Source organism: Phoenix dactylifera, chromosome 3 (assembly GCF_051530095.1).
Source record: "Phoenix dactylifera cultivar Ajwa chromosome 3, Ajwa_hap1_PhDact_Kaust_v1.1, whole genome shotgun sequence".
Lineage (NCBI taxonomy): Eukaryota > Viridiplantae > Streptophyta > Magnoliopsida > Arecales > Arecaceae > Phoenix > Phoenix dactylifera.
In genome coordinates, this window is record NC_143192.1 from 10,215,564 (window position 1) to 10,230,688 (window position 15,125).

The window sequence follows — 15,125 nt, forward strand, 5'->3', positions numbered from 1 at the left end:
AAAATGAATACTTAATTTGTAGAAAAATTATAAAAATAATTGCTAGATTTTTACATGTTATTGATAAAGATTTTAATTTATTTGAAATAAAAAATATGAAAATTATTTATGGATAACTATATTTATGTTCAGCATAACTACTATAACTTCTTGCATGAAAATAAATTTAAATTATGGATCAAGCATAAAATACCTTACTTGAGCATGTCACTGAATTATACTGTGTCAAAATTTGTGATGGTCTGACTATACTGCATCAAATGGTTGATCAATTATTTGCAAAAATCGTGGCTTTTGGATTGGCTTTGTTATTAGATTGTGGGTATTATATAATTGCTCTCTAGTCTCATTATGATTCGAGCTGAGGTTACCCAGCTGATCGTTTTCCATAGGTTATTCAGAAGCTAGTTTTTTCTAGGGCTCTAAATTAACCTGACCCGCTTAGACTCGACCTGATTTGTTTTAGAGGACTCGTAGGGTCGGGTTGGGTCCTAAAATTAGACCCGTTCCATTTTGTTAGGTCGGGTCTGAATTTATTGAATTCAGACCCAACCCGATTCGACCCGACCCATTTAAAATTTGGATAATTTTGGATTTTCAATCCTACGACCTGCCCTGATCCGATCCGATCCAAATCTGTAAAATTATTTGGCCCCATGGGCCGCAGCTCGCGGGGATGAAAACAAGTTCTGAAACCATGGATGGGTTGATCTGAACCAAATTCAACTCAAACACAAATCTGACCCGAATTTTTTGGGCTGAGTTCGGATTATACATGGACCTGACCTAGTTTGAATGACCTGTTGGGTCAAAAATTATCGTGATGGACCCGACGCGCGCGACCCAACCCGATCTTCTATTGGTTGGGTCTGGGTCCAAAATTAGCATCCAAACAAAGAACCGGGTTAGGTCGGGGTCACTCATGACCCAATCCGACTCGACTCATTTGCACCCCTAGTTATATCTCCAACCTAGCTAGTTAGAGCTAATTACTGGCATGTTTTTCGTGTTACTTAGAGCTACAGTCTCCTTTTGGGCCTAGTTAGTTGGAGCTGATATCTGGCATATGCTGATTGAGGGAATGTTTTACATTTAGGATCTGCTCTCTTTCGGATCTTGTTAAGAAACCAATTGTAGCCATAGTTGCAAAGACTAAGCGAGGGCATATGAACTTTATCTTTTTTAATTGGATATTTATTTCTTCACTAGATGCATTAAGTATTTTGAAAATTTTGTTGGTACGTACATTTTTATAAAAAATTTATTCCATGTTGACAAGGTATCTCATTCATGGTTGAAAGTTTCTATTCCATAAAAAATTAGTAATTTTTTGGATATGATATGCTTGATCAAACTAGAGGTTGGAGGTGATTTGCTGGGCTTTAGCACACTCTTCTTCTTTTGGTTCTTTTTCCGATGCCAGGGAGCAGCTTGGATGGGATTCATAGTCCAAGGGGAAAGAAAATTGGGGCTAGTTGATTTCTTATGTATCCAGCTCGAATAAATAAACAAGAGATATGTAAGGTTTTCTTAGTTTACTGTTAGAATAATTTAAAATATTATGCTAAGTTTAGTGTTGTCGTGCCACTGTCTGAAATTTTGATATATTAATATATATATATATATATATATATAAAGGTAGGCCTTGCATGTCGTATAAGAAGAAAACCTATGGAAGGGTAGTTGTCTGTCACATGCTTAGCTCTTGCCTTCAAAGTTGGGGCGTGATAGGTAAAACGACTGAGCTCCATCTATTGCCCTACCGAGGGCAAGGTCGGCCACAATGCTGGTGAGACGAGGAACAGCCGGGTGGAGAAAAGAGGATTAGAGAAGGCCTCAAATTAGCTGAAATAGAGTTTCCTGTCTTCGAGAAGTCGAAAGAGTGAGAAAGACCAGGCGAAAAGGATGAAAGAGGGGAGGGTTTCGAGGGTTACCACCCAGCCTCGCCGTTGCGAGCACATTCGTTGTCTTTCCTTTCCCAGCTTGGCCAAGCTAAAATCATGTTGCCGTTCAAACTCTCCCAACTCGATTGACTCGAGGCGAGTCGAGTGGAGTTAAGGCCGGGTCTGGACTCTGGAGAGTCTAACCACCGAGTTCCATTGCAGAAGAGACGAGTGCAGTGACAACTTTTAGATGCAGTAACGTAGGGGGCTACACTCTAGCCACCGATTTCCATGCAGACGAGTGTTGAGACAACTTACAGATGCTTCGCAATTGCAACTCATGTGACGAACTCTGTTTTTTTTTTCTTTTTTCTGGTAACTACGCGACGAATTTTGTTGACACATAATGCAGTAGAGCCGAAGTACGTACAAGTGTCATTCTCACTTCATTGCCGTCATCTCCAGTAGGTTATTAAAGGGGGAAAGGAGTGAAGAACACTACCACAACCTGCACTTCCGATTCAGGAGACGGACGGAGGAGTTCAATTCCAATGAGGAGCAACGTTGTGGTGGTCGTCCTGGCTCTCTTGGCCTCTGTGGTGGGCCTTGCCTCTGCCCATGCGAAGCCCCACGGACGCCTCCTTACACTAGATAGTAACCTCAACAGCCACACACTTCTCTACCTCTCTATAGCATCATATACATAGATTTTTCATTTCATTTTGATTAGAAGTTAAGGCTTAAAAGCTAGTTTTGATGCTCTCTCCTTCTACGTGGAACATTGCTTGCATGTGGTTAGGCTACTACAATGGAGGGATGGTTGAGAAGAGGCCGTGGGCATGCTGCGATAAGTGCAAGTGCATCTTGTCCATCCCGCTGCGGTACTGCAGGTGCCAGGACGTGATGAGATCGCCATGCCATCCCAACTGCAAGAGCTGTGCGAGGTTATCGCAGGACGAGACGGATCGGCCATTCTACCGGTGCGATGATGTGATCCTCTTCAACTGTGGCCCGCTCTGCCATCCGGGGCAGGCTTAAGAATAATATAAATGGCAGCAGGAAATAATAAGAGCGAAATGTAGTGAAGCTTTCTATCTATCTACCCTTCTGCTTGTCGATCTGAATGGCTTTTCAAATGTTATTGTGTTTGGTTTGATGGTTGCCTCTGGTCAGTCGTGCCTGAATGGTCTGATGCACTTCGTTTGCTTCACCCACCATTTTTCGCCCAGGGTACATGGTTAGCAGCTTCAAATACTGTGCAACATTCGATGGCAGCAATTAATAGAAGGATAGCCATAAAAAAACGTATCATATATACGACATGTAATAATATCTTGTCTGATGGATGTCCAGTACTGCATCGTATTCTTTGCCGTACCTATTATTTTGGGTCACGTCATGAAGGTTTATTTTTTTTATAATGCTACCAGACGTCACGAAGCCTTGTTTTCTTTGTAAGGCTACCAGAACGGGGCATGTCATGCACGGGCTCAGTTTTTTTAATAACGCTACCAGAACTGGGCATGTCATGCGCGCAGAGCCCAGCAAATTCTGGGGCCCACATGACCGTTTCCCTCATGAAAAAGTACAAGAAAAGCTAGTATATATCCTTTGCTACCCCCTTTATATTATCGCCAGCTGTTATACTCTACAGCGCCATCCTATGCCAGCCGAAGATCGTGGTACAAATGGTCGTATGACCGGGTCAAACCCTTTTCTAGACTTAATTTTGAACCGAGGCCCAATCTAATAAAAAAATCAAACCGAATCGGATCGTTATAATTTTTGACCCAACAGATCATTCGGATCGAATTGGATCCATATATAACTCGGATCCAACCTAAAAAATTCGAATTTGGTTCAAATCCGAGTTGGATCCAGTTTATATCAATCCATCCATAGCTTTAGAACTTGTTTGCACTGTCGTTGACCTAAATAATTTTGCAGATTCGGATCAAGTCGCACAGGTCGGGTTGTAAGATTGAAAATTCGAAATTATCAAAATTTCAAATGAATCGAGTTAGATCGGATCTGAATTCAATAAACCTAGATCTGGCCTAGAAAATAGAACGAGTTCAATTTTAGGATCTGACTCGTCTCCACAAGTCTTCCAAAATAGACCGGATCAAATCTAAGAGGGTCATAAATCAATGTGAACAAGAATTTGTTTGTTATATATGATAAGAGTAGCATGCAATTAATCTATCCATCCATCTACATTCATATTTTAATAGTCATCGATTTATAAAGAGTTGTTGGCCTTGGTTTGTCGATTATGACTACTTACGATTCACAATTGCATGGAAGTGGCTTGACTAACGTCAAAGCATTTCAACTTGTAATGGTGCTGGAACTAACTCATACTAGTAGAGGCAATATTAGTAATAAATAGACGTTACAAATTAAAAGTTAGAAATATTTAACAACAAAAATACATAAAATAATTTATAATATTAAACAACATAATTGCAACTCGTGATTCGTAATGTAGATCATTAGTTAGTTGAACCGAATGTCTCTAAAAGGTGCTTTCTTTTTTTTTTTCTCTTGAGCTAATAATTTTTATCATATTTTACAAAAAATTATAATAATTCATATATATTCTCTTACAATTATGGTTGTAATGTTATAATTTTATTTAAAATATTTTTGTACATATAATATGCAACGATTCCTCCCATAATATCTCATACACCAAAGTTTCTAAAAAATAAAAATAAAAATACACCGTCCAACAATCAATGCCTAAACCCCGTGACTTTGGCATTTAATGCATGAAGGGGTTTGGGCACAGAGTATTACTCATAATTGATCCCGTTTTTTGCTAGGTGCAACCAAACATATTTGACCATTGTTGACTCAGAGGTTAAGTTGACCATCACGACGCACTTTAGTGTCGTCTGCTCTTCATACCTTAAAGCATCGGCAAAATTTGGCACCTGAGCCAAAATTGCCAACGCTTCTATCTAGCACCAGCAACGAAAAGTCGAAAAAAACTTCTTTTATTGTAGTGCCATAACTTCCTTCCATCCTTGATCCAACTTTCACTTATCACCAAGCGAATGCAGATTCATCACAGAAATCGTTGATATTTATATTTTAATTTCTAAAGTACTATATCTCACTGTTTATAAATTCATCACGTTAATTTTAATTTGAGTTAAAAATAATCATCTATAATTAAAATTCTGAATTCTTGCATGACCAGCGCTTGTTTTAGGGCTCCACCAAGTTTGAAGGTTTTTGATTGGAGGATTGGACCGTGACTCCCTGCTTGCTAAGCAAAGTCCTCTCTTGGGCATCAAGTGAAGGTTAGGGTGTTGATGATATTAAATACAAAATAGAACTTACATATAAAAATGAAAGGTTTGAATTTGCAAAATAGAAAAACCTAACAAAATATTTTGATAATTTTTTCTTATTAGAAAGAGAAGAACAAGATGAGATACTAGCAGCTCTCCCGTTTTATAAAGATAATAAAGTGTTACAAAACCAAGATGCACAAAAGAAGTAAAGTGGAGGGTAAAGGGAAAGGGCAACATGATTGTTTCTTCCGCTCAATCATTGTGGTCAGGTAGGCCAATGGTCGCATATGCTTTGAGATATGTGCAGATGCAATCCAACAATCCACGTTGCGGAGAAAAAAAAACATCAATTATTCTTTCGTGTCTAGGGTGCAAATGGATCAGATTGGACCGGGTCATACGTAACCCTGATCAAACCTAGTTGCTTGTTCGAATCCTAATGTTGGACCCAAATCCAACCCAATAGAAGATCGGGTTGGGTCGGGTTAGGTTGGATCCACGGCTAAAATTGTTGACCCAATGGGTCATTTGGGTCGGGTCGGGTTCACGTATAACCTGGATCTAACCTAAAAAAATCGGGTTCGTGTCGAGTCTGGTTAGGTCTAGATCGAATTTCTATACTTTTCATTTTTTGTCCTTGATTTCTTTTGTAATGAGTGAACAAGGCCGGTTTGAGTCTTAGGTGACCGAGGCGGTCGCTTAAAGCCTCGGGCCAATAAAAGGCCTCCAGAAGATGAAGGAAGCAAAGAGTTAGAGAGAGAGAACTTTCTTGTGTCCCACCGTGACCAAAAGGAAGGAAAGGCCTCATATAAAAGGGGAACAGGAGCTGGCTACGAGCCTTCCTCCTTGATGGAAGGGAGGTGGAGGGTTTCCTAGCCTGCAGAGGGGCAATTTGGGAAGTTGGGGATAGTAGTTTTGTTTTGGGTGGAGAGAGAGAGAGAGAGAGAGAGAGAGGAGGGATTTGGTTGGCTTGATACACGCCTGAAGCCACCCTTATCTTTCATCCCTTCTCTTTTTTGGTTTTGGTCTTGGTTTTCCTTCCCCCACATTACTCCTGATCCAGCTGGGCCATCAGGAAGAAAGGGGGATTGGAAATAGACTTCTTGGAGGGTGGAGACTCTTTTAATTTTATCCTCTTGGTTTCTTCTCCCCTCCTGGGTGGTAGAGAGAGAAAAGGAGAAAGGGGGTTGAATGGTCGCTGTGCTGTGATGTTGCAGTTGCTGCTTGGGTACTCACTTGAAGGGGGAGATGGTGGGATGGGACTTTTATTAATTAGATGGAGTAAATTTTCCATAATGCCCCTACTTTCTCTTATAGCGAGGTTCCTTCTGGACAAATTTTTTTTTTTTTACCTTCACCATGAAGTGCCGTGGGATGACCTTTTCCTATTCTGCTCTTGCTTGACATGGTAAACAGTATTGCCAAGCATTATCTCAGTTATTTAATCAGTTTCATAGTCCTAATTTTAGGGTAATTATTTTTATGTGCTTCCATTCAAAAATTTATTAAATTGAAAAAACTTCTTATCTATCTTTGTTAGATTCATGCATCTTTGTTGAAATAATGTACTTGATAGCTACCTATTTTCATATCATTTTTTTAAATATTTTATATTTATTAAAAAAAATTATTATTATAAAAAAAAGCCCTCATTTATTGGATTCGCCTTGGCCCCCGAATGTATTGGGCCGCCCCTGTGAGTGAAAACTATAGAAAGTAGGTTATGTAAGACCATACAAGTGAAAGTGCGCGAGCATCAAAGATTTTTGCCATTACAAACTAACCTAATAATGATAGACTCAACTTTGTTAGCTACAAGAAAAAATTTCTGCTCATGCATGCAATACTTTTTTTTGAGTAGAAAAGAATTGCATCCATTTTAAACCTTTTTATTCAGTAGTGATATCCCGTGAATTTATTAGAATGCATTTACTACTATTTTTTCTAAATATACTACTAGAAAAGCATACATGAGTTAAAACGAGAAATATAGTTTTGCTAATGGCACATAAAAAAAATTCAGCAGCTGCAAATGGCTCATTAAGAATTTTTTCCACACGGCAAAATTATACTATATTTTAGCTTCATTAGTCTGAACTTTTTTCTTAAGAAACAGTATTTTCATTTAATGTAGCCAACCTAAGTCGTAATGTAAAATTAATGGCATTCGATAGTACGATAGTTTCTTCCAACGCCCTCTCTCTCAGCTCTTTCCCTCCCTCGGACTCCGTCAACCACCTCACCTTCTTCTCCACCTCCGCCGCCCTAACCACCCCCTCCTCGTACCCCTTCACCGCCACGGCCGGCCTCATTTCTTCTACCAAGAAAACTTTATTCATCCTCTGCTCACTGTACAGCGGCCACCCGATCATCGGCACACCGGCGGCAGCATCGAGTTCCACCGCAGTGCGTCACGAACCCGCCGACAGCCGGGTGAGCCAGCATCTCCACCTGTGGAAGGTGCAGAAGAAATCGAGGATGACAGCGCAGTGGGAGGCGAAGCGGACGAAGTCGGGGTTGGAGCAGCGGCGGAGGTCGGCGGCGAGGGCATCAACGTTAACGGCGACGAGGGGAGGCGGTGCAAGGTGAGAGAGGGGAGGACGGCCGAGACGCGGGCGATGAAGGGGTCCGTGGCGCCGGTGCTGTAAGGGGGCTCGACGATGATGACCGTGACGGCGAGGCCGTGGTGGAGGAAGAGCATGCCCAGCTGATCCGTCCTCGACCATCTTTTTGGTGGGCCCCTGTTTAGATGATCCACAACTGCGGCTGGTTTTCATGGGGATTCCATGTGCATGCCTTTCTTGCCGAACTTTTATTTTATTTTATTTTATTTTATTTTAGAGTTAGAGATACAGAGGTACACCCGGCAATGTATCACTGTAGATTCAAGATGAAATAAAACTATCTAAATAATTTTACTTTAAGGGCACGTTGAATAGGACCAGCTCAACTCTTAGGCGATCGCCTAAAGCTCTGGCCTAAAGAAGGCCCCTGGGCGTGCCACGGGTTTGGGGACGCCGGCAAGGTTTTCCCTGCAGAAGGGGATGGCGGACGAGGGAAGGATGTGGGGAAAGAATCGGTGGGCGGGGGAAGGAGATGGGGAGGAGGAGGTGGACGAGAAGGAAGATGCGGAGATAGAGGAGGATTGTGTCTGGCGGTGGATTAGATAAAGAGATCTGGCTGCTGAATCTATCGGAGTCATGGGAGGCGGCACTGTCGTTTCCTTCATCACTCGGATCTCCCATGCTTTTCTATTTTTATTTTTATTTTTATTTTTATTTTTTGATACAACGGTTGCTCACAATAATCTAGTGTGAGTGTAACCAGCAGCATCAAGAAAAATAAAATGGCTTAGAGGTGGGGGCGCAGTATCAAACCTTGTCCATAGGACCTATCCTGAATGATAAGTAGCGAAAGAGGCAACCCAGTCTGTCGCCTTATTCGCCTTCCAGTATACATGGATAGCCGGAAAGGAATGGCAATCTCTCACCAGACTCTGGATATCCCTAAGCAAAGAGTGCTTGTCGCCCTGCCATTCTACATTCTGGATCCACTCGATCACCATGGCTGAATCACCTTTCAGAAGGATATTGTCAGCCTCTAGGGTACTCCTCATATATATGATGCCCTCCCATGTTGTCTTGAGCTCCGCTCCTATAACGGTTATGTCACAGGTGCGCTACCCACCTGTAGCAACCAACCTAGAGTGGTGATTCTAGATCACAAGGCATGTCCCTCCTCTGTCTCCTTCTACCGAGACATTGCCATCAAAGTTCACCTTAAGAAAACTAAGGGATGGGGGCTTCCAAATGACAAGAGTAACTCTGAGCGCTATGACGGCGATATGGGAACCCCATATGTCCCTAGCCCTCTTAGGTAAAGTCTCTCTGGTAGATGTGATGATCTCGGTCGCTTGACTGATGGCTTTGTCCACTACGACCCTCAAAAGTGCCCTCCTACCTTCAAAGATGCAAGCATTCTTATCCAGCCAAATGTGATACGCCAAGTAGGATTTTATTGGCTTGGTGCACCGTACCGGTTCGATATAATTTTTTGTAGTGAATATTATTTAAGGTGTCATCTGATTTTATTTTTCAGATGGTTATCTAGATACTCTTGGTTAATGGAAAATAAGTACTCTAAATTTCTAACAGATTATTAGTTTTAATGATGCTAACTTTGGCTAGTGAAATATTGTGAAAGCATTATTTCTATAATTACTGATATTATTTGTATATTGTGCAGGAGGAATTCAAGTACATCATGCAGAGCAAACATATGTAATATTAACATATTGGGTTCCTGAAGGACCTTGCTTGCTTCCTGCCAACGCATCACATCAGGTTTGGGTTGGGGATTTTGTAATCAATGATAAAAATGAGGTAACCTTAGTATAAGGATTAATGTAAGATTTCTAATTTAAAAATAATGTAACCCAAGCTTCTTTCATCTAAAATATTAGAAAAAGTATTGCAATTCGTATGTGTGTGTATTGCTTTATATTGCACGTTTAGCACGCAGTCTGCTAATCTATTCTTTGATTCATTGTACTCATTGATCTAAATATTATAGTCTGTACAAGGGCTTATACATATCTTTTTCAGTAGGTTGGCCTGTTTATAGGGTGGAAATGCTCTGAAACTGTACATATCTGGCCTCCATATAATATATGTCAGGAGTGCAAATATTTTTGACTTTTTGTTTAATTTTAGAAAGTTAAAAGCTTTGGATGAAGAGGATTTAAAAAAGTGTTTTCTTTATCTTGAAACTGTTTTAAAGCATGGTGAATATTCTAATATTGATGGTCTTAATCTATTTTCAAAGTTAAAAGTTTTAAAAAAAGTTTTACAAACAGAAACTAGTACCCCTATTGATATTTTAAGTTTTATAAAAAAAAAATTCTAAATGCATGCTTTGCTTACAGGATATTGTTAATAATACCTGTAACAGTTGTTTCTGCTGAAAGAAGTTTTTCAAAACTAAAGTTGATAAAATCTTATTTGCGGTCAACTATGTCACAAGAAAAACTAAATGGATTATCTATATTATCGATTGAAAATAATATTTTAATGAATCTTGGGTACAAAAATATAATTTTGCGTATAAAAAAGCTAGGCAAATTATTTTTAAATAATTTTTTAAAAATATTTTGTACTTATTAAATTTTTTCATTATTTTTTTAAAAAAGCGTCTTTTAGTAAGTTCATCTTAAATCTCCAAATGCATTGTGCCGCCCCTACGATGAATCTGATTTAACTAATAATTTTTCAGCTTGATGAGAAGAACTATGTTAGCTCATTTCTCTATTGCTGGAAATGCTTCACCTTTTTCAGCTTCGATCTCTTGTTTTGGTTGGAAAACTCGAACTCCATTATCTGTGTCAGAGGATTCTGATTTCTGTTTTTTTTTTTTTTTCCCAATGTGTTGTCTAAGCTTCTGGGAACACTTCCTCTTTGAATTTCCCGGTTCTTGATCAATAAAAGCCGGATGATTTACGCCTTCCAATCACACAAAAAAAAGAGGGATTTGACAGCCTTGTGAATTACATTGCTCTGTAGGTGTGATTTGTGGAATGGTGCGGTACACGAGGGACGTTGAGTCTTGCCCTTCCATCGACGGTCACGATGTGCGGAGAGAATTACACCAATTAATGTGTTAAGATTTGTGGGACTGGTGATAGAATTGGGCCCCAAAGAAATACTCAAAAAATGAAAACAATAGTCTCATCTAAAACGCTGTATAGAAGGAATGTCTGTATAGAAGGGTCTTGCAGGAAACTATAAATATCAATGATGTATGATTGATGCTGGTATTTGGATGATTAGATATAGTTATTGTTGCTGGTGGTCCAAACCGAGAACGATTGACACGACGGTGTGAACGGGGTTCCGCCTGAGTTGTCTTGGTTGGTGCTGGTTGCGCTCCACCTTCCGCCAAGGAACCTGCAAACAAGCCTTGCACCACCACCAGGGTGGTGATGGCCCTCCGACGGTCAAGTCAGAGGAGATTGGAGGAGGAGAGATGATGATCACAAGTGGGAGAGAGTGCTCTGGGAGGTATTGCTTACCCCCCCCCTTCTCCCCCCAGCCGCATATATACCTGGCTGGGAGGTCTCTCAGGGGGGTTTGTCGTCGTGGGGCACGATAGAATGGCCACTGACATGGCCGTTACGGGGCGTCGTGGAGCAGCGCCGGGTACGGTCATGGCAGGGCGTAGTGGAGCTCCGCTTTGTACGGTTGATACAGGAGATCGTGGGCAGCATCGGGTACAGCCGTTGCAGGGAGTAGTGGAGCAGGAGGCCGCGGCGTGCCTCTGGAGAATAGCCTGTCGTTATCAAAAGATCTCCGACTCGGGGTCGGAGTGCTGGATCATAGGGCAGCCGACCCGGGGTCGGGCTGCGAAGCTGGGGAGGTCCGACTCGGGGTCGGAGTGCTGGATCATAGGGCAGCCGACCCGGGGTCGGGCTGCGGAGCCGAGGAGGTCCGACTCGGGGTCGGAGTGCTGGATCATAGGGCAGCCGACCCGGGGTCGGGCTGCGGAGCCGAGGAGGTCCGACTCGGGGTCGGAGTGCTGGATCATAGGGCAGCTGTAGCTTTCCTGGATACGCGTGCCGATCACGTGGGGCATGGCGGCTCAATTCCCCCATAACAGTAGCCCCCCGCTTCCGAGCCTGGAACCAGAAGGGGAACAGGTGAAGGGAGTGATGTTTCGAGATTGCCGCCATCCTTCGGAGAGGCGCGCGCGCTTCAAGCTTCCCGCCTTCTTTATGGCGTATGGCGGTTGCTGCTGACCTGGCAACCTGAGGATTTCGGCGGACATCCTTCCTTAATGGTGTCGATTCGCCTTTGGGGTGCGAGCGACCCTTCGGCGGCCGGGCGTCTTCTGGCGTCATCGAGGTGTCACTTGCCCTTTCGCCTATTTAATCGGGGGCCCTCCCCCGTCCGTCTTCTTCTTTACGGACATTTTCGAGTTTCTCCTTTGCGCTACCATTGTTGCCGCCGAAACGTTCGCTTGCTTTTCCTTTGACGCTCTCGGAGCCGTTCTTCCTCCTCTTCAAGTGAGTTTCCCACTCTTCTACTTTGAGCTCTTCATACTTTTTCTTTTTGTACTAGTGCACCCCAGTCGTTCCGGCCTTTCCCTCCTTCTTGACCCCGTCCTGACCGTAGATTGGCCATTAGGGATGGGCGAAGTGGGAGCAGATAGCATCAAGTCGAAACTGGTCGCCGAGGACTTAGACGGATTTGTGGCTCGGTACCACCTTCCCGAGGCCTGCAATGTCACGCTCCCAGGGCCTGAGGAGAGGATGTCTCATCCTCCCCGAGGGAAGATCGCCATCAATGAGGGCATCCTCCAAGCCGGGTTCCGCTTTCCCCCTTCAGACCTAGTCTTACAGGTGCTCCGGGGTTTAGGAATGGCACCGACGCAACTGGTGCCGAACTCGTGGCGTGCTCTGACGGTCTTCCAGGTTCTCTGTCGCTTGCATGCGATTCCCGCCACCTTGAACGTTTTCTGGGAGCTCTACGGCCTGAGCGGCCACCCCCAGGACAAAGGGTGGTGGTGCTTCGCAGCGCGGCGAGGGTGCGGCCTTGTCAAGGAGGGTCCTACCTCCATTCACCACTGGAAGGAGCGCTTCTTTTTCGTTGATGCAGACCCCTCCTGGGAAATCAGGGCAATCTGGGGGACGCCGGTGAAGTCCCCAATTGGCCTGTCGAAGTTGTCGAGGGAGGAATCCGAGGGCGTCGCCGCCTTGAAGGGGTTGGTCGCCGAGGGCCAGCTTCCCCCGGTGGGCCGCCTCATTTCTGAGGATACCTTGGTGAACGTCGGTTTGAGCTCGGTCCCCACCGACCGTGAGTCCGCCATCGTTTCTTTAGCTCTTTTCTTCTCTTTCGTTCCTTCTTCCTTTCGGTTTCTCAGTCCCTGACCATCCCGTCCTTCTTGCAGAGGTCGACGACGTCATGCGGTCGGTGAAGTCGAAGGCTGTTGGTAGGGCGTCCCTGCTGGAAGCAGTCCGGAGGAGGAAACGAGCTCTTCCGAGCGGGGCCCCACCGGCGAAGAAGTCCCGTAAGGAGATACCTCCGATGCCGACCGACGAGTCCGGGCCCACCGGTCAGGGAGATGTCGTGGGCACCGACCGGCAGCTGACGCTGTACCAGCCCTCCGGTGGTAAGGTTGCCGCTACTCCGGAGGTGCCACCTGAGCCTGCTCAAGACGGACGGGTCGGACGTGATCGGTCCCCGACCCGGCCTTCGACTCGGTCGGCTCCTGATGACTCGAGGAGGGACGCGCCGAGGCCCCGGCCGAGCGGGACCCTATCAATTCCTGGGGCGACCCCCGCCCCGAGCGCGATCAGTCGGACTCTTCCCCAGGCGATGGATAAGGGTAAGGCTGCAGAACCACCATCCGGCTCCGGGGAGAAATCGGGGTCTGCCTTCACTACCGATGGCGCCCGAAATCTCATCGAAACAGTGTTGCTGGAGAAGGACCGTCGGCGGGTCCGGGAGTTGGATGTCTCTGACGTTGGGGCCGCCAGCTGCGTCTGTCTCATGTCGGTGAGTGTTCTTCTGGCCGTCTTTCACCATTTATTGGCTCTGTTGTTCTCCGCCTGACTCCCTTATTTTTCCTATTTCTTAGCTCGCCCAGTACATGATCCGTCTGGAGGAGTGCTACAAGGAACAGGCGGGGCTTTTGGCGAAGGCCGAGGACCGGCTGAAAGCAATGGAAGAGGGAGGCCGGGCTGCGGCAGGCAGGACGACCGGGGACCTCGAGGCGAGGCTCCGGGAGGCCGAAGAGCGGGCACTCGGCTTCGCCGCCCTGGAGGAGCAACTGTCAGAGGCTCGGGAGCAACTCAAAGCCGCCTCGGGCCTCGAAAGCAGGGTCAAGAAGGCGGAGGAACGGGCTGAAAAGCAGTCCCGGAAGATCGCGGACTATCGAGAGCGGTGGGAGAAGGCCCAGCGGTCTGCCGACAACGCCTGCGACCGAATCCGCTCTTTTGAAGCCAAACTAGGCGAACTGGAGTCGGCCCTGGAGAAGTCATGCACGGACGTCCAAGAGCTCCGTTCGCGCCTGAAGGAAGCCGAGGCCGCTCGGGTTGCTACCGAGGCGAAGCATAAAGAGGCTCAGGCTGATCTGCTGAGGGTCTCCTCTGAGGCCGAAGGCCGGATTGTGGCGAAGGTCTTGGAGGCCAAGGCTCAGATTATGGAGCGAGCTGAGGCGGAGCTGGCCGAGAAGAGGGCGGAAATCGGGCGTCAGGCGGTAGAGGCTTATCGCCAGTCCGCCGAGTTCGCCCATGATATGTCGGAGGCAGTGCGGACCTATCGCCAGTCTGACGAGTTTGTCCATGACGCGTCGGACGCGGGGGCCGAAGCCTTCACCTTGGGCTTCGAGGAGGGCCTGGCAAGGGTGTCGGCTAAGTATCCCGAAGTTGACCTGAGCGAGATCTCCCTCCTGGACTCCTCTCCGGCGCCATCGCCTGCTGGTTCTCCTGCTGCTTCCCTACCTCCCGCGGACGAGCCCGGCGTTCCCGACCCGGGAGTTCCTCCAAGCTGACCTCTTGTACCTTCCATTGTCTTTTTTATTTTTGTATGTCGGCGTTTTGCCCAATTGTATGGGCCTCGGCCCTGAAAATTAATGCACGTTGAATATTTCTTCATCTCGCCCTCGTCCTCTTTTTTTTTTTAGCTCTTGGTTGCTTCTTGCTGACTTTTGATTCCCGAAGTTCTTCCGGCGCTAGGCCAGGCATCCGAGGGTTAAACCTCAGGAAACTCTTCCGGCGCTAAGCCAGGCATCCGAGGGTTAGGCCTCAGGAAATTCTTCCGGCGCTAAGCCAGGCATCCGAGGGTTAGGCCTCAGGAAATTCTTCCGGCGCTAAGCCAGGCATCCGAGGGTTAGGCCTCAGGAAATTCTTCCGGCGCTAAGCCAGGCATCCGAGGGTTAGGCC

General features: G+C 45.5%; 1 protein-coding gene and 1 long non-coding RNA gene across 2 annotated transcripts; both read left to right on the plus strand.

The window, feature by feature from the left end:
• The first annotated feature begins 1,985 nt into the window (after positions 1–1,985).
• LOC149767885 (uncharacterized) lies at positions 1,986–3,037 on the plus strand. Its single transcript, XR_016400061.1, has 2 exons — positions 1,986–2,537; positions 2,683–3,037. It is a non-coding gene; the product is annotated as an uncharacterized LOC149767885 (long non-coding RNA).
• A 9,375-nt stretch (positions 3,038–12,412) lies between these two features.
• Positions 12,413–14,188, plus strand: LOC149767886 (uncharacterized). The gene is made up of 2 exons (XM_089929443.1): positions 12,413–13,035; positions 13,130–14,188. The coding sequence occupies exons 1-2, from the start codon at positions 12,492–12,494 to the stop codon at positions 13,792–13,794; spliced, it is 1,209 nt and encodes a 402-aa protein (XP_089785569.1). The 5' UTR covers positions 12,413–12,491; the 3' UTR covers positions 13,795–14,188.
• Positions 14,189–15,125: the final 937 nt, after the last annotated feature.